This window comes from Triticum aestivum, chromosome 1D (assembly GCF_018294505.1).
Source record: "Triticum aestivum cultivar Chinese Spring chromosome 1D, IWGSC CS RefSeq v2.1, whole genome shotgun sequence".
In the NCBI taxonomy this organism is placed as follows: Eukaryota; Viridiplantae; Streptophyta; class Magnoliopsida; order Poales; family Poaceae; genus Triticum; species Triticum aestivum.
Genome location: NC_057796.1, coordinates 453,549,576 through 453,572,426, shown reverse-complemented (window position 1 = coordinate 453,572,426; position 22,851 = coordinate 453,549,576). Strand labels below are relative to the sequence as shown.

General features: G+C 49.3%; 1 protein-coding gene and 1 long non-coding RNA gene across 2 annotated transcripts; both read left to right on the top strand.

Annotated features, from left to right (window-relative positions):
* Nucleotides 1-4,866: 4,866 nt before the first annotated feature.
* On the top strand, nucleotides 4,867-6,398 carry LOC123160556 (mitogen-activated protein kinase kinase kinase 17). The gene has a single exon (XM_044578364.1). The coding sequence runs from the start codon at nucleotides 4,971-4,973 to the stop codon at nucleotides 6,396-6,398; it is 1,428 nt and encodes a 475-aa protein (XP_044434299.1). The 5' UTR covers nucleotides 4,867-4,970.
* An 8,046-nt stretch (nucleotides 6,399-14,444) lies between these two features.
* Nucleotides 14,445-15,427, top strand: LOC123182864 (uncharacterized). The gene is made up of 2 exons (XR_006492354.1): nucleotides 14,445-14,845; nucleotides 14,945-15,427. It is a non-coding gene; the product is annotated as an uncharacterized lncRNA (long non-coding RNA).
* The last annotated feature ends 7,424 nt before the right edge of the window (nucleotides 15,428-22,851 follow it).

Genomic DNA, 22,851 nt, shown 5'->3' with positions numbered 1-22,851 from the left:
CGCTGTGGGGTTTACGCCCCCGGCCCGCCCATGCCAGCTCCCTTTTTCTCAAATCGTTTTTCGTGTTTGTGGGAATTTGAATGCAAATTTGGCATTACGGTTTGAGGAATCGGCAGTTTTCTGTCCTCGTTATGCTGCGGTTGTAGAAGAAATACACTGCGGTCATTGACATATCGATGTTTACTTCTCTTTGTGAAACCATTTTCCAGCAGATATTTCAAATGTGTTTGTCGAGTGGTGATAGCGGTACTGTTGATACCGGTGCGTTGGTGACTACACTTTCAATTTCATTTTATGCTGCCAACCCTTTTTTTCATTGCATATTGGTCCTTTTCTTTTGAACCGAATATTTCTTTCCTTCTGTTGTCCTCGGCCTTTCTTATTCCTCTGTGCGGAGGTGCAAGCATTTTGCGAACGGTGGAGGCAAGAATGGCAAGGGAACACCCCTGTTCTTCTGAATTGCTTTCACCTGTCTCCTGCCCATCCCCTCTCCTCGCGCCGTCCCCGTGGCAAAGCCCGCTCGCCGTAGGCCCTCCTCGCCGCCACCGGCGCAGGTCGTCGGGCAAAGCCCGCTCGGCCTGGGCGGCGGCGGGGCCTTCTTCTCCTCCTGCCCGAGGATGGCGGCGCGGGACGCTTTCTTCTAGGGCGGCGCGGGCGTGGGGCGCGGCGGCGCAACGGCACGGACTGGCGGCAGTGGCTCCTGGGCATACGTGGCGTCGTCCTCTCCTCGGCCGGTGGCGGGGTCTGGTGTAGGGCTCTCCGGTGCCGCGGCTAGGGACTGTCTCGGGCAGCCATGCTCCTCGCGCGGTGTGGATGCTGGCTGGTTAGGCGGCGGCGGCCTGGATCCTACTTCCAGTCCCACGTAGAGATGGCGGCGATCCGTACTCAAGACTTGATGGAGGTTCTTCGAACAAATCTGGGTGAAAACCTTGCTCTCGGCTAGATGCCAAGGCCGGCAATGGCAGCGCTCTTATGTGTCGTTCTGTTCTTGGAGACATCGCCGTGGAGAAGTTTCAGGCCTCTGTCTGTTACCTCCTGGGGAAACCCTAGATCGGTAGATCGGATGACGGCGACGCTCTTGCGTCATTTCCCCCTTGGGGGCGTCAGTCTTGGAGATGTGCACGGGCTCGAGGGACCAATGGACAACATCTTTGGTGGATCGGTGTTTCATCTTACGCATCGACGACTGTGGATCTCGGCGGCATGGCACAGTGGAGTCTCGCCGTTCGATGTGTGTAGACGGACTCACGCAGGAGGATGGCACTGTCTGGCGTCGTGGTGTCGTCTATGGCAGACCTGCCAAGGTCATGGCGTCAGCACCTGTTTTGAAGATGGATCGGTGGGAGACGGCGGCGGCAGCCTCTCAGAGTGCGCCGGACTAGTGTTCTGAAGATGGATCGGTGTGGCCTGGCTAGGGCCTCCGGTTTTAGATGTTAGGCTTTGCTGCGAGGTCTGTTTGGTATTAGGCTCAGACTATCTGCACCCTTTCATCAAGTGGATTGAATTAGCGACAAATGTTGCCAAGATGGTGGCTTCAGACTTACTGATGTACTACTTTGTTAGGTTTTTGTGACTGCATGCATCGTCCAAATGCAGAGACCGGGGTCTTCCTCCTTAAAAAAAAAACTGTCTGAGGTTCTTGTGATCAAGAGTTATCTTCTGCCCAATTTTGAGTACATCTCTGCTGCTGGTCTTGTGTCTGTCCTCCTAGCGGACGAGTCAGATGAGAAGGGCTATCTGAAACGAAAAAGTACTACAGTACTAGTTTTGTCATCAAGAAACAGAGAGAATCAGAAAAGTACTAATCCTGTCACGTTAAGACGGCGAATGGTTACCCAACTGCCTTATCCAACATCCCAACTTGCAAACGGCTTATGCCAACGGAGGGAATCGTCTCGGAGTTCGGATTTGGACGAGCCTCGGTGGAGTCGGCCAAAAGGCCATACCTCCACTGCATTTCCATCACACTGCTGCCAAACACAATCATATCTTTCCTAAACGAAGTTCGGTACTCCATGACATATGCTACTCCTAAAATTGCCCCGTCTCTTCAGTTGGTCAACCTCTTCCTAGATTAAATTACTCCCGAGCTCCAAGTTTAATGTCAACGATCTACACTGCCTCGAGATCAAAGTTCAGGTCCCCTTTTTCTATACCTGCTCCGTTTCTTAGAGGACGTTTTGGCTCCCTTTCCTATGGAAAGATTAGTTTCGACGTTGACTATCTTGCCTGGAAAACAAGGCAAAGAGTGGGCAGACCTTTTCTTTCGACTAAGCATAATCTGCAAGCAACAGGGGGTTTGACATCCCTCCGAGACTTACTGTTCGGACCACTATTGAATACGATCAGAGTCTACGTCCCGTACTGTTCAAGTGCACTGAACAAAATGAATCAGCTGAAAGCTCTCTCCACGCAAGGAATTAATAGTAGTTGCTGTATGTTGCATCCAGCGCGGTGTCGCTTCAAGTAAAAGTGGGCCGCTTCATCTAACTCAAACTTATCGTGTTCGTGTCCGTCGCTCTCATATCTTCTGAAGATCGTCTCGATCTCGCGGATCATACCGGGCTCACCGTTGGCCGCTCGTCAACAGCACCAGTTCAGTTCGTGCAACCTCGCCCGCACACCCACCGGCGTTCAGCAAGGTCAAACGGCCGACACCTGCTACAGCTAGAGTTGGGAACTTTTCCAATGAAAAGCAAGTCACCTCGCCTTTTGGCTTGACCTCAATATTACTAAGCATTAACAAATGGAACTTGAGTTAAATACTACTGTACGTACGTAGCGGCCGGCAGTCGGCACTAGGAGTAGTGAATTAATTAGTGATAATTTGCTTGTGCAATCTTTAGTTTTTTTGCGGGGAACATACAATCATTACAAGCTGACAGAGGGGAGGTACCATGAAGGCTGACTTGTGTGCATCTCTTGGCGGTCCGCAATGGAAACAGAGCGTTTATTTATTTTGAAGGAAGAGGCAAGCTTTACCTTTTCTTTTTGGAGGAAAGGTACGTATTGGTAATCTGTGTAGTATGCAATCATTGGTTGACGACGGAGTTAAGTTAGGTTGAAGTGCTACTACAGTGAAGTCTGACTTGTGTGGCTGTGTGGCTTGGGGTGCACATTTTACGTGGAGTTCATGCATGTGCAGCAGCCGTCGGAAGAACGCCGCCGCTCCTTTTCGCGTGGTCAGTCATGTCAGCCAGATCTGACGCGTCTACGTTTTGTTTCTGCGGACGACTGGCACGACAGCAGAACTGCCCGTGGTGAAATAATTTGGCGGGTTTCAAGTGCACCATCGCCCGTGTGCGTGTGGTGTGTGGTGCTTTCTTCTTCAGGTGGAGAAAAATGGACGGCCAAGCGATCCGTCCTTTCTGCGTACCGCCGTATCCGTCCTTTCGGTTTCGGCGGCCCCGCGCCGCAACCAAAAGTACGCACGTCCACCACGCTTTCGGTCGCCGCAGGGCGGCATCGATCGGCATGGGCCAGCGACATCGGCATCGGCGGCAGCTCCACTCCCACGCACTCCCAAACCCGAAACCCCTGCGGTCCATGCCTTCCAACAACGCCACTTGTCCCCGGGCTCGACGTGGCCGGATCGATTTCGCGGCCATGCACATATGCATCTATGCTTGTACTTGTACGCAAGCTGCACAGGACAGCGCCCGGCACGGAGGCCGTCGCGTGTGCGCGCGGCGGCCAGTGAACGTGCCTGCATATGCACGGGCACGTGCGTGGATCAAATATTCCCTGTCATTCCTATTCCAGTGTGTCAGTGTGTGGAGGGTGGACGCGCGCGAGATATTTTTGCTCAGAATTTTCTGTCCGGCCGAGGAGACGCCCACGTCGAGGCCTTCCGTCGTCAGCTAGCTTTCCCGGTGAAAGGCAGGTGTTGGTGAAGCGTAACCAGCTGTGAATCATCTCACCGGGGTAAAAAAACACGTACTGGGGTCACGACGTCGCTTGTACGTGTTCAGGAACTATTGTTGCTGCTGCGTTCAGCAGTAGTTTTGGTTCTAGACTGATGGATGTTGGGGGCAGACGCGCACGAAACAGTCCGGTGGCGCAGCACTAAAGTAGTACAGTACTATTGTACAGTGCAGGGGTGGACTTGGCAATTGCCACAATGTCAAAGTACCATACCAACCGTGGAGAGGAGACCCAACTGGCCAACTCCGTTCAGGTGCAGCCGCTGACCTCGAGCCCCGATTGTGTTGGTTTACACTAGACTCTGGCAACCCAGCTCGCTCCGATTCACACAGCTCGTCTCGCCATGAGCGACCAAGACTTTGAAAAGTATACCAAATTACTTAATTTTCAAGCCCTTTTGTACCTTCCAAGAATCATCGGCTGAGCTCAGGCAAATCTCATAACACTCGTGCCATTACAAGACGACCCGGACGCGAGTGATTTGACACGGTTTTCGCCTTTTCCGACTCCTAAACGAGATTATTTTAGGGAGTACCTAGAACTCATCTAGATGAGACGTAATTTGGTCTCATTCACATGAAAAATAAAAACGGATACAACCCACGTCAGCACACACGCATCTTATAGCATCACATCCAATGGCTAAAAAAGATGAATAAGACCAAACTAAATCTCATCTAGATGAGTTCTAGCAAAACTGATTATTTTACGCGGGTAAGAATAGGCGGAGCGCTAAGCTTGGTCAAGCCCCGTCCGCGCGTCCCCACTCACATGCCCGTCCATCCATGGCCGCAGGAGGACGCCGCCGCCGCGAGCGCGTGCCGAGACCCGAATCAGCTTGCTTCCCACGCCTTTTCGCTTCTGGATTTCCTAAGCCCAGCACACGCCACATGGTCTAAACTTTTCTCCTCCCAGTTACAAAGCCTTCCTTTCTTCCCTATATGTACGCACACCCGCCAAAAAAAGAATCGAACTCATCGACAACAGAGCACCAGAAACCACCACAATCCCAATTCCCAGCACAGATTACACAAGAGAAGGCGACGATGGCCGTGAGCAAGCAATGGACGCGGGTGCGCACGCTCGGCCGCGGCGCCTCGGGGGCCGAGGTCTTCCTGGCCGCCGACGACGCTTCCGGGGAGCTCTTCGCGGTCAAGTCCGCCGCGGGGGCGGCGTGCGCGGCGGCGCTGAGGAGAGAGCAGCGTCTCATGTCCGGCCTGCGCTCCCCGCGCGTGGTCTCCTGCATCGGCGGCCGCGGCGCCCGCGACGGCTCCTACCAGCTCTTCCTCGAGTTCGCCCCCGGCGGCTCGCTGGCGGACCGGGTGGCGAGCAACGCGGGGCTCGAGGAGCGCGCCGTCCGCGGCTATGCGGCCGACGTGGCAGCGGGGCTCGCGTATCTCCACGGCACCGGGATGGTGCACGGGGACGTCAAGGCGCGCAACGTCGTGATCGGCGCCGACGGCCGCGCCAAGCTCGCCGATTTCGGGTGCGCGAGGGAGGCCTCCACGAGCGGACCGATTATCGGTGGCACGCCGGCGTTCATGGCGCCAGAGGTGGCGCGCGGCGAGGAGCAAGGCCCCGCGGCCGACGTCTGGGCGCTAGGCTGCATGGTTGTCGAGATGGCCACCGGCCACGCGCCGTGGAGCGGCATGGACGGTGACGCTCTGGCCGCGCTGCATCGGATCGGGTACACGGAGGCCGTCCCGGAGGTGCCTCAATGGCTGTCCGCTGAGGCCAAGGACTTCCTGCGCGGGTGCTTGGTCAGGCAGGCCAGCGACCGGTGCACGGCGGCGCAGCTCCTGGAGCACCCGTTCTTGGCGTCCGCCGTCATCGTAGACGCGAAGCCTCAAGCCGTGGAGAGCAAAAGCAAATGGGTGTCGCCCAAGAGCACGCTGGACGCGGCATTCTGGGAGTCGGAGTCAGACACCGACGACGCGGAGCACGAGAGCACGGCCGAGAGGAGGATGAGGGCATTGGCCTGCCCTGCCTCGGCGCTCCCGGACTGGGACTCGGACGAGGGATGGATCGATGTGCTCTCCTCACCTGAAGCAGCTCCGGTGGCGGCCGAGGAGACGGCTGACCTGGACGACGCGATCACACCATGTGAAGAAGAAGCAAGCAGCGCAGAGTCCGGCGTTCTTGACGCTGTACTCGTGGAGTGTAGCAGCTTCGTCAACGCGGGAGAGGCCTGCGATGATTCAGTCCAGCAAAGTTGTAGTACTAGGCATCAGTCTCTGGAGGATTTAGTTTCTCATCACGGGTTATCATGTACTACTGCTAAATTGTTGTTTTGCAACAAAAATACCAATGCAATTGATTTCGTTCCTGCACATCAAAACCTTCTGCTCGCTCCCTCAAAAAAAAAAAACCTTCTGCTCGCACTGCTAGTCTTTTTCACCCATCATAGATCATCGTACCCCGTTATTACGACACGTTGGACTTCGATTAGCAAAATCGGTGAAAATCCAGCGTAAATTCGCAGCTTGGAAAGGCACGAGTCGACGCGGAAAGCACAGCGGACGTACCGGACGAGAAAGGACGCTCCACAGAAAGTACTGCCGCCGCACAGTCAAAAATCTCTTGTTTAAGCTACACACGTGGGTCCAGCAGAGTCGACGGCCGACGAGCGAAAGATTGCTTCGCCAGGTGGAGATGCATCCAGCAACGAGCACCCGGCCTCCTCCGCCGACCGCCGGTGTCCTCTCGCCGCGCACTCGCCGACTTGTCGTGCGCTTGCACTTCTGGGTCGTGTGTCGACACGTACCGCGCACACCATGCTCCGCGATGCATGTTTCTAGACTGATGACCACCACACGGCACACAAAGACACAACGCAAAAACACGATGTCAAAGACTTGCTTCTACCAATCAAAGATGTTGGCATATCAAAGTTTTTATTGAAAATGATGTGTGACAGAGGATCACCTTGTCATACAACTTTTCTTTGTTTATAAGCATATCCCTCAGTTATCATGTGATACCAGTCACTTCGACATAACTTAAATAATTCCACGCGCTTACACAAGACAGAAGTGAAAATCCTTTTGGGAAAAAGAAACTGCCACTTATTAACCTTATCATGTGCCTTAAAAATCAATTTTTAAAATTACTCCTCCCATTTTTTTCGTGGACATTGTGAAATGTAAAAGATTAGAACTCCTTTGAGGATGTTTCTAGCATGCATAAGCATCATCTCGGTCAGACGAACCACGTGGTAAATAATCTGCTTAATTTCTATTTCTTATCACCTTCATGAATATTCCGAGGGCACTCACAACGTTTGTATGTTAGCACAGTTTCATTGGTAAAATTCTGGTACGATATCTTATTTAATGAGAAAAGAGAAAGTAGCCATATCTTAATTTAGATATCGACCTTAGCACCAAATCCAAGATACTAAAAGATACTAAATGAGGGACTAGCTTCACTGCCTTTGAAGAGCAAAGGCACAGAGCGCCTTAGCCTACCATATCTGCCACTTATTCTACATCCCACGCACATGATTGATTGAAAGCAAAACACACCCAGACATGGTCGTTTTCAGGCAGAGACAGAGGAATGGCAGCAGCGATGTACTAGCCTGAAAATTTTCACACAAAATATTTGATGCTAAAGATTAGGTTGCTAGTTTGCTGATCATTCGGCTCTGACTTAGGACGCCAATGTTTCAAAAATCCGACATTCAGTGTACCAACCTGTGACTGACAAACTGAAATGATAAAATCTGTACCATATTGGACAAGGAAAAAATGAATAGCATCAAATTGAAATTTGCACGCACCAAACATTCTGTGTAGAATCTATACCATATCAAAAAAATTTGTACAATCTATACCACTTAACCTGCAAAACTAGTCCTATTGGAAGCACCTGACTTTCAAAATCTGAAGGAATCAGAGTAGAAAATATGAACAACATAACATTGTAATTTGCAAGCACTTGACATTGAACAAGTCTGTAGCATAGCAATGCAATTTTCAAGCACATGACATTGAAAGTCTAAAGAATATAATTCAAATTTTGCAGCAACAAGTACTACTGATGAACAATCATCCAAGTCTGGGTAATAATAGGCCATTTCACGTGTACACTTAGGCCACAAAACACTATAGTTATCTCCCAAACATTTCCAAAAAATTATACATCAACACCAGACATTAGAAAAAATTTACAGCATAAAGACTATCATCACTGTTGGGTAACGTAGCATGCAATTCAAAAAATTCCTACGATCACGCAAGATCTATCTAGAAGATGCATAGCAACGAGAGGGGGAGAGTGTGTCCACGTACCCTCGTAGACCGAAAGCGGAAGCGTTAGTTTAACGCGGTTGATGTAGGCGAACATCATGATCCAACCGATCAAGTACCGAACGTACGGCACCTCCGAGTTCAGCACACGTTCAACTCGATGGCGTCCCTCGAACTCTTGATCCAGCAGAGGGTCGAGGGAGAGTTTCGTCAGCACGACGGTGTGGTGACGGTGATGGTGATGTGATCCGCGCAGGGCTTCGCCTAAGCACTACGTGAATATGACCGGAGGAGTAAACCGTGGAGGGAGACGCCGCAAACGGCTTGGAATAACTAGTGTGTCTCCAAGGGGTGCCCTGCCCACGTATATAAAGGAAGGAGAGGAGGAGGCCCGCCACCAGGGGCGCGCCAAGAGAGGGGAGTCCTACTAGGACTCCAGTCCTAGTAGGATTCGGCCCCCCTTTTTTTCCTTCTTCCGGAAGGGGAAAGGGGGAAAGGAGAGGGAGTAGGAGAAGGAAAGGGGGGCGCCTCCCCCTTCCCTAATCCAATTCGGCCTCCTCCCTTGTGGGGGGCGTGCCAGCCCCTTGTGGGCTGGTTAGCCTCCCTCCTATGGCCCATATGGCCCATATCTTTCCCCTGGGGGTTCCGGTAACCCCTCCGGTACTTCGGTATGTACCCGATACACCCCGGAACCCTTCAGGTGTCCGAATACTACCTTGCAATATATCAATCTTTACCTCTCGACCATTTCGAGACTCCTCGTCATGTCCGTGATCTCATCCGGGACTCCGAACAACCTTCGGTCTCCGAAACACATAACTCATATAATACAAATCGTCATCGAACGTTAAGCGTGCGGACCCTACGGGTTCGAGAACTATGTAGACATGACCGAGACACCTCTCCGGTTAATAACCAATAGCGGAACCTGGATACTCATATTGGTTCCCACATATTCTACGAAGATCTTTATCGGTCGAACCGTTATGACAACATACGTTATTTCCTTTGTCATCGGTATGTTACTTGCCCGAGATGGCGAGATTCGATCGTCGGTATCCTCATACCTAGTTTAATCTCGTTACCGGCATGTCTCTTTACTCGTTCCGTAATGCATCATCCCGTAACTAACTCATTAGTCACATTGCTTGCAAGGCTTATTATGATGTGCATTACCAAGAGGGCCCAGAGATACCTCTCCGATACTCGGAGTGACAAATCCTAATCTCGATCTATGCCAACCCAACAAAACACCTTCGGAGATACCTGTATAGCATCTTTATATTCACCCTTTTACGTTGTGACGTTTGATAGCACACAAGGTATTCCTCCGGTATTCGGGAGTTGCATAATCTCATAGTCAAAGGAATATGTATAAGTCATGAAGAAAGCAATAGCAATAAAACTTAATGATCATTATGCTAAGATAACGGATGGGTCTTGTCCATCACATCATTCTCCTAATGATGTGATCCCGTTCATCAAATGACAACACATGTCTATGGTCAGCAAACTTAACCATCTTTGATTAACGAGCTAGTCTAGTAGAGGCATACTAGGGACACTTTGTTTTGTCTATGTATTCACACACGTACCAAGTTTCCGGTTAATACAATTATAGCATGAATAATAGATATTTATCATGACATAAAGAAATATAAATAACAACTTTATTATTGCCTCTAGGGCATATTTCCTTCAATCACCACAAATAGGGGGGAGCTGTTAGGAGCTGAGTAAAGCTCTCAATGGCAATGTACTCTTCATTCTCTGCATTTGGGCTTCTCTTGCTGCCATCATTGTCCACTCTTACTTCGGCCTGCACATCATCATTTTTCTTTTTTTGGTGCCAGTGAAAGTTCCACTAATTAGTGGATTAATAAATGGAATAAGTTTTTTGTTATTTCCAGATTGGAATATACCTTTGCTCCTTTTTTGGTTGAAGTAGGAGGTTTAGTTGCCATGCGCTTGCCCTTATGCAACTTATCAAGCCAATATTTCTTTGTTTTGGTATTTTTGGATTGACCCTCGTTTTTCTTCTGTTTTGCAGCTTCCAGTTTATGAGATAGTCCCTTGTAACGAAGCAGAGCTTCCAGTTTCCTGTCAAAAAAAGCAGAGCTTCCAGTTTTAGATTTTCTACCACATTCCTTCTTTGCCTACCCAACATGCTTCCTTTATGTGCTTCCCTAGTCCATCTCTTCAAGATATAATGTGTTGGAATTGTTTTTATGTTCATCAAATCAAGCACTTTCAAACCATGTCCACACAATATTCATGTCCTTTCAAACATTCTGCAAGTACATGTTGCTGTTTGGTTCAAAGGATCACCTATCACTATACGCTCATCTTCAAAAGTTAAATCGCCATACAATGATAGAACTACCAACAGTAACAAGCTTAGGATCCAGTGCATGCAACCATGGATCTACATCAGTGATTTCCAAGTTTCTGGACGTCTTAGGATGGAGGGAGTAAGACTCATCCGAACTTTGCAATCAATTCTTATTTCAGCTCTAAGGAACTTCTGAACAAATTCTCATTGCTCTTTTTCCGATGGCCTTCATTGGCACAAAAAAATCTGCAAGAGGTTACCTTACCATAAAATTTTCTCACATTTGATGTACCTTTTCCTCACATCAAAGCCAGCACGACCACCATATGCTATCCAAACTAGCCAAGCCTCCGTTGAACTTTTAAATAACATGCCAATTTGATGCATCCCCTCATCAGATTGTGCCATTGCACACAACCCAAATTATCTGCCATACATGTATAATCAGTTGATCAAATTGCACAACAATAACAAATTTTGTAGGTGGAAAGTTGAGAGAATTACTACTAATGTAAGGAACAGATGAACCTGAGCCTGAACCCAAACTTTCAGTTAGCAGGTGACTAACCTGAACCTGAACTACCTATGGCGGGCGGTGGCTGCAGATTTACAACTCTCTCTCTCTCCCTCTCTCTCTGTCTCTCACACACACACGGTGACACAGTGTGACTCGACTCCCTCTCTCTCCTCGGTGAGCTCACCCGTCAAACCCTCGCCTCGTCGAGTGGCACGGGAGAACTCGATCCCGCCCGCGTGCAAAAATGCCTCACCCCGCCTCTGTCTTTGCTGAAAACTACAAGTCTGGGTGTGTTTTGCACTCAGTCAATCATGTGCGTTGGATGTAGAATAAATGTAAGATATGATAGGCTAAGGCGCTCTATGCCTTTGCTCTTCAAAGGCACTGAAGCTGAGTCCCTAAATGTGGGATGTTTTAGATACTCCCTATGGGTATCGAGGAAATCCAAATGTGTTAGGCGCGATGTAATTAAGTGAGCCTCGTATACAACACTAAAATATACTAGTGCACGTTATATAATTGAAATATTTAGTGCATTGGGACTCCCAAACTCACATTTAGGAGATAAATGGATCGGAATCGTCTCATCATTGTGGCACATTTACATTTGGGGGGCAAGGTAGTTATCCCAACTTGTGACTATACAGTGACATGTAGCCACTCAAAATGAAATGCATGGAACAAATACATAAAGCCATCCATGATCACATACGAGAATATCTACTAAAACTCAACTAGAAATTCAAGGAGGAGGGGAATCGCGGCGGAGCGGCGGCGGAGGCAGATACGGTTTGACCGGTATCCGAGCGGTGAAACCGCATATATAGCGGTGGGGAGGGAGTTTTTGCCGGACACGGTAATTTTTTTACGTGCCGGGCCACGGATACGGTGTCTTTTCTGGCCAGAAAAACGGACCGAACCCGTATACTCGTCGGAATTATACGGGTTCGGCCGTTTTACGGGATCTGCTAGAGATGCTCTTATCCCTTTACTCTAAAACTCACTCACTTTTCTCTCATTTCATCTAAGAGTTCAGATTTCGACGAGCCCCGGTGGAGTCGGCCAAAAGGCCATGCCTCAACTACATTTTCATCCCATCAGACGATATCGCCCAATGACACTAATGCCAGCACAATAATATATCCGAGCTGAAAGAAGTTAAATACTCCATGAAATATATATTACTCCTAGAAAGGACCTGTCTCTTGAGTTGGTCAACCTCTACCCAGATTAAACTACTCCGGCCCCAAGCTCATAGTTAAATTTCAACGATATACGGTAGCTGCCTCGAGATCAAACTTCACACCCCTTTTTCTGTTTCCTGGAACACAAAGCAAAGTAAAGCGCGCGCAGGCCTTTTGTTTCGAATGCACACAATTGGCAAGCAACAGGAGTTTGACATCCCTCCCAGGCCTACTGCTCAGTGCACGGAACAATTCTTCTTTCTGGAGATTCGATGTACTGAGCCCCAAATGAGTTGCTAGGTGAAAGCTCTGCGCAGGCAGGCAAATAGTTGCTGGATGTTGCACCCAACGCATGCAATGCCACTTCAAGCAAAGGGTAGGCTTCACCGCATCATCTAACTCAAACTTATCCCCTCATACGTATCGAGTTCGTGTCGCCACCTGCTGCAGCTAGAGTTGGGGCCTTCTCCGACGGAAAGCAAAGTCTCCTCACCTTTTTGCTTGACCGCAACAGGCGCCGGAAAGAAGATCAGTAGCATGCATTAACAAAACGGAAAGCCGAATTAATTAGTGCTTTTACTTGTCAGTCGTTAGTTTCTTTTTTGCGGTTAGTAATATACTCTGAAGGTTGACTTGTGTGCGTTTATTTATATTCTGATGAAGGAAGAGGTGAGCTTTGCCTCTCTTTTTTAATGTTCTGGAGGTACGGTAATTAGTGCTAAACTATGTATGCAATCATTGGTTGACGAAAGAGTTAAGTACAGCTAAAGTCGTGAATGCTGACTTGTGTGGCTGTGTTACTTGGGGTGCACTTTCGGACGTGGAGCTCATGTGCAGCTAGCAGCCGTCGGAAGAACGCCGCCGCTCCTTTTCGCGTCGCCTGTCAGTCAGATCTGACACGTCGGTGTTTTGTTTCTGCGGACGACTGGCACAAGGCGCAGCCAGTGGTGGAATAGTTTCGCGGTTTTCAATTGCACCATCATCGCCCGTGTGGTGCGCGCTGCTCTCTTCTTGAGGTGGAGAAAAATGGACGGCCTTGCATGCAAGCTTTACTTGGCTCGATGGTGAAGTGAAGTGTGCGATGGCTCTCCACTTGGCGTGATCATCGTATCCAGCCTTTCGGTTTCGGCGGCCCCGCGCCGCAAAAGCATGCGCGTCCACCACTTGGCGTGATCGACCGGCACGGCATGGGCCAGCGGCGGCGGCGGCACTCCACTTGTCCGCGGCTCGACGTGGCCGATGCGATTTGGGTGTGTGCAGCAGCCGGCGCCGAGGACGTCGCGTGTGCGGCAGCCAGCGAACGTGCCTGCAGATGCATATGCACAGCTATGGGGATCCAATATTCCGTGCCATCCTGTTCCCAAGAGTGGAGGTGGACAGAGAGCAGATCGGTAACCTCACGAAGAAACGAAGCCAGGCGCACAAACCTGGGCAGAACGCAGTTAATACGATCCCGTGTGCAGCGCTGCTCCTTTCCCCTTCTTCTTCTCCCCGCGAACGACCAGGCCTGCTGTTCCTCCTTGCCCCGCGCCGCCACTTCGTCTCACCCTGCGCCGCCGCCACACCCCTCAATCGCCTCTCAGCGGTCATCCCGTTTGATCGTGGAAGCCCAGCTCCGGCTGACCCCCCAGCCCCCATGGACGGCCGCCAAGGGAAGGTGTTAGGGACACCAGCGCGGCGCCACAAGTTCAGTACGCTGCCGCCGGCAGATCCTCCGGCCACTCAGATATCTGAATAATCAGACGAGATTTTGCTGTCATTTTGTATTCTGCTTCACCTCGTGCTCGCTCTCTCCCGTGACCTTCCGTGGCTCCATGCTTAGATGAGTTTCTCTAGTTGATAGACTGAACCAAAGCTAATTAGATGTGTTCTGAACCATAGGTAATTGATAGTCTGAACAATGGATCATGGAGATTCTGTAGTACTGTATGTCATCTGAAGTTCTGAACCACATGGCCTAGTCTATTCTTTCAATATTCAGTCATAGAACTACAGTCCATGATTTCTTTTGCACATCACCTATCTAATGAAATGTTACAGTCCATAGTTTCTTTTGCACACGAACAGAATGACTACTGTGTGTACCATCGAGAAGCATTAACGTGCGCATCATGGGCGTGCCCTCGCGCTCTCCACGTCGGGTTAACTATGCGACAAAAGGCTCGCTTCGTCGAGGAGAAAGAGCGCCTGCTCGCGATGTCCACATCGTTACAGATATATGATGACAAAAAAAAGAAACGAGAAGCGATTTGTCGGATTAGGAACGCGTTTTCATTGGCCAGCTGCCCCAGGTTTCTCCACACACAACCCCCTCCTCTGCTCCTTTCTCTTCCTCGGCACCGCCGGATCTGCGGCAGCTCCTGCCCATGGTCCCCTGCCGCGCCGAGGGAGCACGGCGCCGCTGAGATGCAGGGCGATGCACTGCCGCCTACCGCGCCCTTGGCCTTCTCACATCCCCTGCCCCTCCCTCCTCTTCGGCGACGGCGAGCTGTACGAGTCGGGGGCCTCCCCGCTCGTCTTCCTGATCCAGGGCGGCGGCATGAACCTCTCCCGCGTCGGCGAGAATCTCCTCAGCTCCGTCTGCTGCGCGCGCTCCCTCGCCCTCCTCCCTCCGACCCCAGCCCCTTCCTGTGTCGAGGTACTGTGTTCCTCCCTCCCTCCCCGCCCTCAACCCTTCGTCCTGTGTTGGATCCAACGATAGTGTTTGGTTGCTTATCATTGTGTCGTGCGCCTGTAGGTTCCAGCTCGAGCTATTGTTGCAGCGACGGCTGGATTTGATGTCACTGAAGTTCTAAAGATTACATGATGGCTTGCTTAATTTTCTTCATTAAGAGCAGAGAAGGAGAGGGAAGAGAAAGACAAAGATATTTAGCTTTCCTTTCAGTTATCATTGCATTACTTTTCTTTAGGGTTTTCGATCATTGGTTCTAAGAAATTAGCCCCAAGAAAGGGTGCCTTCTGATGTCTATAAATCTAAGCTTTATCTGTTCTTGGGATCTGATGGAAGCTTGTGATTTAGGATTAATTAGATTATCTGCACAAAAGTGGCTCCTTTCTTGGTTTGTTCTTGTCCCTATAAGCTGAGCTTCTGTCCATCCGTCCGTAATAGAAGAAGCTTATTTCCTTCCTAGGCTTGTAGTATCATCTCATGCTCCCTTGTGCTGTGAATTCGTAATGGAATGTATACAAATTGGAGGCAGCCTCCCTGCTTACAGTACTACTTACTACTGTTCTTTCATTAATTGATTGGCTTAACTTGTACTTGCGCCTGCGCTTTTCTGCTAGAATAATGGGCCTTTTGCACTAAATCCATCATTAACAATGCCATTTTTATAAGAGCTCTTTTACAGTACCCTTAGATCAACACAGACCGTCTGTTCTCTCTTTTTTTTTTGAGGAAACCAAAATCACTGACCGTCTGTTCTCTTTAATCTAACGGCTGTTGCTTATTGGTACTCCAGCGCCAGTGTTAGGGAGTACTAGTACCAAGTGTAAGGAGTACCTCCAGTTCAAGGGTAAAATCGTAACAGCAAATACATAAAAAAAGAAAACGTAACAGAAGATGACAATTATCTCAAAAAGATCTGATTTCTTTTAGGAATAACAGATTCCTTTTTTTGCGAATAAGGAATAAAAGATTTGATTGGATATTGTTTCTACGTGCTCGACCTACTGCTCGTATGGATTCAATGCACAAGAACTACATGCATCTGCCGGCGTTGTGTTCTTTTTTTTGCAAGTTCGTCGTCTTTATTAACACTAAGTATCTGCACCGGATTTTTGTTCAAATTAAGGACCAATCTCAATGATCGAAGATATGAACGCATGGAGAAAGGGATCGAGGCGGACGATGAGATATCTAATACACAAGATCCACGCTACAAAGCTGGAATTCTTGATACATCAGCAACGCTACGAGCGATGTGGAGAAACCAGCGGCCGAGCATCAGGGAGTTAGCCCTGCGGAGAGGATGATTGGTGCGCTGAGGGGGCAGACTAGAACAGCAGTTGAGACGGATATGGGCAAGACCAATCCACGGCGTTCGAAGGGGAGAGCCGTGTGATTGCAACGCCGGCGGCGTTAATAGATCGGATCGAAGGAATTTTATCCTCGACGAAATAGATTGGAAGCTTTAATAATTAGAAATGTTTTCTGAAAAATCTTATGGCAACACAAAAGGTCCATAGTACCCCTTAGAATCGATGGTGAATTTAATTGGTACTCCCTGTTTTATTTTGGAGTACCAGGGTACTGTAAAAGACCTCTTTTATAATGCTTGCATGCATCCCTACGAGCAGATTAACGTGCGCCTAAACAATAAAAAAAGCCGAGATACACGAAGACATGAAGACGGTGACTTGATCTGCCCAGTCCAGGGGAGCAAAGCAACAGGGAAACCCCGCCTCTGCCACCGGTATGAGATAACGGCCACAGGACACACGATGCATCCTGGTGCGCTTAACCCACAGCCATCATTTGGTATGCCCAACAATATTTCTTACTGCCACAACTTGTTGTTTCTAGCAGGATAACGTATTGTTTGTTGTTGTCTTCGTTACTATCCTTACAAAAGTCACTGGTCTAGGTTAATTTTGGCCATTCTTACTGCTGTTTGACGAATGGTTTTCTTATTATATTGTTGGTTGCAAAGCTATCTGGCTACAGATACGCTTTAACCTTTTTTCCCCATGTATTCAGACAGGATTTGGCATGGATAATGTAGTAAGAAAGTACATCCGATACACACTGAACGGAAAACAATTCAATCCTGATGTGGTTGTGGATCTCATACGTCTTAGGAAAGCATCAATATTAGAGAAATTGTTCAAGACGAATTTGCTGAAATTCTGAATCAGATATCAAGACGAATTGTTCGGGAAAAGGTATTGTTATTCTTGTTCTGAACTGGTACTCTTAGAGAACACATAGTATTTCCTAAACATTCAAAAGACTCTGTTTTTTGTGAACGCTGCATAATAGCGTTCAAAATATTATGTCTTTCTTATTATGAACTATTGATTTCCTTGTATTTGGTAGGAATGATAATTTAGTTTGATTCACAACTAAACTTGATGTGTAAGATTATGGTTGCACACTACTAGAGCACTGGCCGCTGAGGATATTTTCTGTTTTATGATATTGCTGGTCCAATAGTTATGGACTTATCTGGGTTTAGAGAGCAAGGTTTCAAGCGTAAGCTTGCGGTCCATACATTGTTCGGAAAATCATGTACTTATCAGAGGCAAGCTACTGGTGTCCGTTTTTATCGACTCTCAGTTGCAGCTGAGAATTAAAATGTTTTAGATGTCATGATGTTGTATTATAATGTATTCAACTCCTTACTTCCCTCATTATAACTGAATATCTGTGAATTATCCAACTCAAAGAATTCTGTTCTCGGGACGATTTGCCTGTTGTCAAAGAAATTTTTGGATTTATAGAGTATGGCCAAATCTTTGTTGTGGATTATCATCACAAATTTTATACCACACCTGGTGCTTTCAATACTACTGCCATAACCATTGTTTCTCATCATGTTTTCATCTGAGCAGTGGATGAGCTCGAGGAGGTGTTCTACGAGGAGGTCGGTGCTGCATTTTCCGACACATGGGTCCTGCCGTCTTGTGTTGGTTGGGCTTGATGCTTTTGATTTTGAATTATATGAAGGAACTCAACCCCATAAAGTACATCCTGGCAAATATTTTGGAAGAAGCTGGTGATGCCACCTATTTCGATAAGCAGGTTTAATGATCTACTATCCTAAATTCCTTGCTAAAAACATCATCTGAGAGGAATATTTAGCTTGGATTTCCTCTTGTCATGGTATCAACAACACATCCTTGCCTTTAGCACAGATATTTAACTGGTTAATATATATGCTTTGCTTACTTCATCAGCCTATGTTTGAACATTTTGTATAATATTTTTAACTGGTCAACATAGTTGTAGATCTACAATTATTATGTTAGGTGTTAGACCCAATGAATAAGACCGATCCCCAGTAATTTGTTAATATCAACAAGTCAGAATCCATACAGGAGGGGGACTGCATACTGCAAGTGCCTCACATTGTTGTATGTACCTAATCCAAAGCAATCCTTTGATATCCTCCTATTTTTCTCTCTAAGATATGCAATATCCTACTAATTTTGTTGGTTTGTTAAATTATCTTCCTGTACATAAGTCGCAGCTGATCTAGAGACGATCTCCACAAAGAAAATATTGGGCCAGTTGACCTTCCACGGGCATGCATATCAGAATCAAATCAAAAGCCGAAAGCTTCAATCTTGCCTTATTCACATAGCTTTTGAAGATCAAATGAGGATTTGCCTGATGTGGCCCATAGCTAGATATTCGCACGTGATAGGTACTTCTTTTTGACTGCTCTAGCTATGTAATACACTATAACAATCTCTAGGCTTTTATTTGGCCACCAGTGAAGCCTAGCAGGTAGGTGGGTTCATAAGTGAACCTTTTCAATTGTCATTATACCATTGATATCCAAATCTTGGATGAGTTTTTCTTGATTGTTCGGTGACTAAGCGTATGTTGGTTAATATGAATTTGAATTGTACTCTGGATCAAGTGATTTTCTGATATGGTAGCTCATTTCTACAAAAATTGGCCCATTCTAATTGAAAAACAAAGCAGCATTTCTATAACACGTGGGTATAAACTGAAAATTGTATATAGTGACCTATGGAGTAAAGAAACACAAAATGCAAATAGATGAGAAATCTTAGCCTATTCCTTTGGCCATTTCTATAACAAAAGCTCTTGGTTGGCCTAACAAAGGTGCTGGAATTTCAGAGCGACAGAAAAACTAATTTAATGTCTTTCAGATAATTCTCATTTAGGGTAGTATAGTTGTAGTTTTTATGTTCAAAATTGTTCTTTATCGTCACATTTTCTTGAAGACATGTGCCTAGCGCTTCTTTGAATGTATTCCCGAGCCAAGAGCCGACATGGCGATGGAGCAAGATATCTCAAATATAAAGGTTGATCTTAATTTCTTGATATTGCCTATTTCATACTAATAATTGAGAATCCTTCCCCAAATTAATTGCTATGTAGCCAACTCTTACTGAATCTATCCATGTCAGCACATGTTCTCAAATCGGTCAAAAGGTCATTGTCTGGTCAGTTTTATCTACAATTAATTGTTTTGTTCAACCCAGCAGTCTTCTCTACGTACATCTAACCACATCGGGAGTTCTTACATGTTTATAGTTGAATTAATCTTCATTCATATGGCAGGTGCACGAGGTACCATGCAAGCAAGCAGGGTGGCCCTGATCATGCTGTAGGGGCTAGGTATATTTCTATCTTTGTAAGACCTTTTAAGTCCGACTTAAGACAGCAGGAAGTATGCATCTACTTTTGGATGCTGCCATGTGCTATCCGTTACTTTTGAACCACCATCATCGTTCATGTAACCTCCAGGAATACATTCTCTAAGTGTGTTGTTTTTGCATGGCTCCATCTTAAAGTTTCAGTTAAAAACTTGCACATACCAGTCCTAATATACATGTACTTTGAGTGTGATGGAATAAACATGAAAGTGGAAGGGGCGCGCTCCTATCTTGCACCGCCACAACTTACTCTCAGGAGGCCCGCAATGGCGGGCCCCAACCACTAGTACGGATCAAAAGGCACACCAGGCCACAACGATTTACATACTACTAAAGATCCTACAACAAATTAAATGAAGAGAGCTTAGCAACAGAAAGCTAAGAACCCATGCATTATGAAATTTGGTTGCTAAGCCATTTAATATGCTTAGCACCTCATCTTAGCATTCATGCATTGGAAGAGGTCTAGTACTCAGATGCAAATAAGTACTATTTCATTGATACATGGCCTACCTCCCTCTCTCACAAAGTGTCTAGAAGCACGTGCTACAGCCGGCTGTTAGTTAGTAGCCCGCTTCTCTTCTCTCTTCTCTCTCTGCCAACTCGGCAAAAATATATTATTTTAAGTCTTACAGCCCGCCCACGTGACCTTACTATACTTGCTCTTCAGGAATGAATTGCTGCTGCTGCGGCTGCTTCATCTGCTTCAGTAAGACCATCTACAGTCGTGTGCCCTAAACACGTCTCAAACGTCGGACGGGCTGACTGGTCACGAAAAATCAACCCAGCTGAGCGGCTCAAACGAGCCTTAAACACCCGAACTGACCGACACCCCTCATATCCAGCTTAAATGAGCCTTAAACATCCGAACTGACCGACACCCCTCATCGCATTGAGGCGTTCGGTCGTCGACCAAGGCGGATCCACTTCGTCAGTGCCCCGCGCCCATCGACGTTGCCGGCCCTTCCCCCCGGGCACGCAGCTCCGACCACTCTGCTCCGCTCCTCCAGGTACGCCGCCCAACACCAGCACCCTCTGCTCCGGAGGTGGTGGCCGGCCACCGCTGGATCCTCGTGCTCGCGCCAGGGCCGGCGCGCACTCAGACGCTTGAGTCAGAGGCACGAGCAGCCCGGTGCGAGCGGCAGCGGGCGAGGGAGAGGGAAGCGGCGTATGAGTCGATGTCCAAGCATCATCCACGTGCGAGCACGCCGGTCGATCCAGAGGCAGCGCTCCTCGCGTCTGTCCTCCGCCGCTCGCTCACAACGGCGGAGACGGATGCGCGGTGGCTCCGCCGCAAGAATGCCAAGGCGCTCCGACTCGCCATCGAGTTGTTGGAGTGTGAGGCAACAAAGGAGACGAAGACGAAGGCGGCCCGCCATACGAAGGAGCAGGACGCTGACTCCGCAGGTTGACGGGCATGAGGTGGAGCTCCGACTTGGATATGACGGACGGCTCCACCTCCAGCTCTGACGACGACGCGCCTCCGCACGCCGACGCCTACACAAAGGAGGGGTAGAGTTGCGCCGACGGCCGGAAGGGGAAGGGGCCGGCGAGGAAATGGTGATCTCCTCCGTCCTTCCTGGTTCTGTTTATATTTTATCTATTTTTTATAAGTTTGTAGTATGGATTTGCATTGTACGTCGTTGAACTCGATAAATCATGTTCCTTTTGTCCGGCTAATCCGATGAACTGTGCTTTGATCATGCGTTTTACGTAGCGTTGCATGAATTGCATAGTTTTGAGCTTTCGGATATGAGGGACGCGAGTATGAAAGACGAAATATAAGCCGTGCCCGGTCAGTGCCCGCGCCGGGCGCGTCCGTGGGCATTTGAGGGGTCGGATTTGCCCAATGCGGTTGTAGATGCTCTAATACCTCCGTCAGAGTATTGGTTCTAGATGGATGTTTGGAGCAGATACACACGAAACAGTCTGCACCATAAGAAGTAAGAGCAACTCCAACGGGCGACCCAAACGGAGGCGCGCTTTGTCCGCTTTTTGTCCGTTTGGGTCGGCCAGGCGGACGTGCGCGCCCGCATTTTAAAATGGGTCGGCTTGACCGCCCAACGGGGAGGCCGACCCAAATGTGCCGCCGTGGAAAAAAATAATAAGTTGCACGAAATAAACATAATTAAACATAAAGTGGCCGGTCAAACGCCGGCCAAAGTCCACCTAAATCTAACAAACATTAAATAAAACATTAAAAAAAGTCTGCGCCCGCCAGCTGCCGCCCGACACGCTGCCCTAGACGTTGTCGGTGAGGTCGATGAAGACTGGAGCAGGGCCAGCCCACCCGAACGCCGCCTGGGACGCTGCCAGGGCAGCCTCCTTCGGCGTCTAGTGGGGCGGCGGCATTGCGGCAAGTCGCGCGCGCTCCTCCTCCTCCTCGAGCCGGAGCGCCTCCGCGTCGCGTTGGAGCATGGCGTCGTAGCGCATCTGCTCCTCGCCGTCGGCCTGCTCCTGCCGGAGCCAGTGCTCCTTCCTCGCTCGAGGTGGGCCGCCTCCTCCTCCGGCGTCGCGGCGAAGTGGACGGGAGGCGCGCTCACCCACTAGCGGTACTGACCCGTCCACGAGTAGGCCTCCTCCGGCCAAGTGGGTGGAGGCGGGGAGCGCTTACGCGTCGGCTCCGGCTTGGGCTGGACGGGCGGCGACGGTGGTGGTGGCGGCACGAAGAGCGGGGTGTCGACAAAGTCCCCCGCTGCCGACAGGGCAAGGGCTTGCTCCAGCCCATCCCAGTGCGCGTCCTCCTCGAGGCGGCTAGCCTCCAGTGCGTGCTGCAGGGCCTTCTCGAGGGCGGCTTGGAACTCCGCCTCCGCCTCCATGTCCTCCGGCTCTACCTGCGGGGGCGGCGGTGGGAACGGCGGCGGGACGGCGTCGACACTCGAGCGCCGTTGCTCCTCGTGTTCGAGGGCGAACCACGCCTCCCAGTTGGGGGAGTCGGCGGCGTACTCTGGCAGCCGACGCTGCTCCGGCGTGAGCTGCGCGCGGCGCCTGCGCACCTCGTCGCCGTGCGTCCGTTGGGTACGAGGAACCGCCGGCACCGGGATCCGCTGCGGATCCAGATGCCAACGGTGCGGCAGCGTGACATCGGGGTACGGCAATGGCTGCCTGTACTCCCAGTGCCACCGCGCTTGGTGCACCGGGATGTGCAGGCGCCCGTGACCAGGGCGGAAACGCGTCGCCGCCGGAGGAGGAGGAGGGGGAAGGGGAGCACGGGAGGACGAGGCGCCAGGGATGCCCTTGCCCTTGCTGCTGCCGAAAAGGCCCATGGCTAGGGTTTGCGGTCGCCGGCGA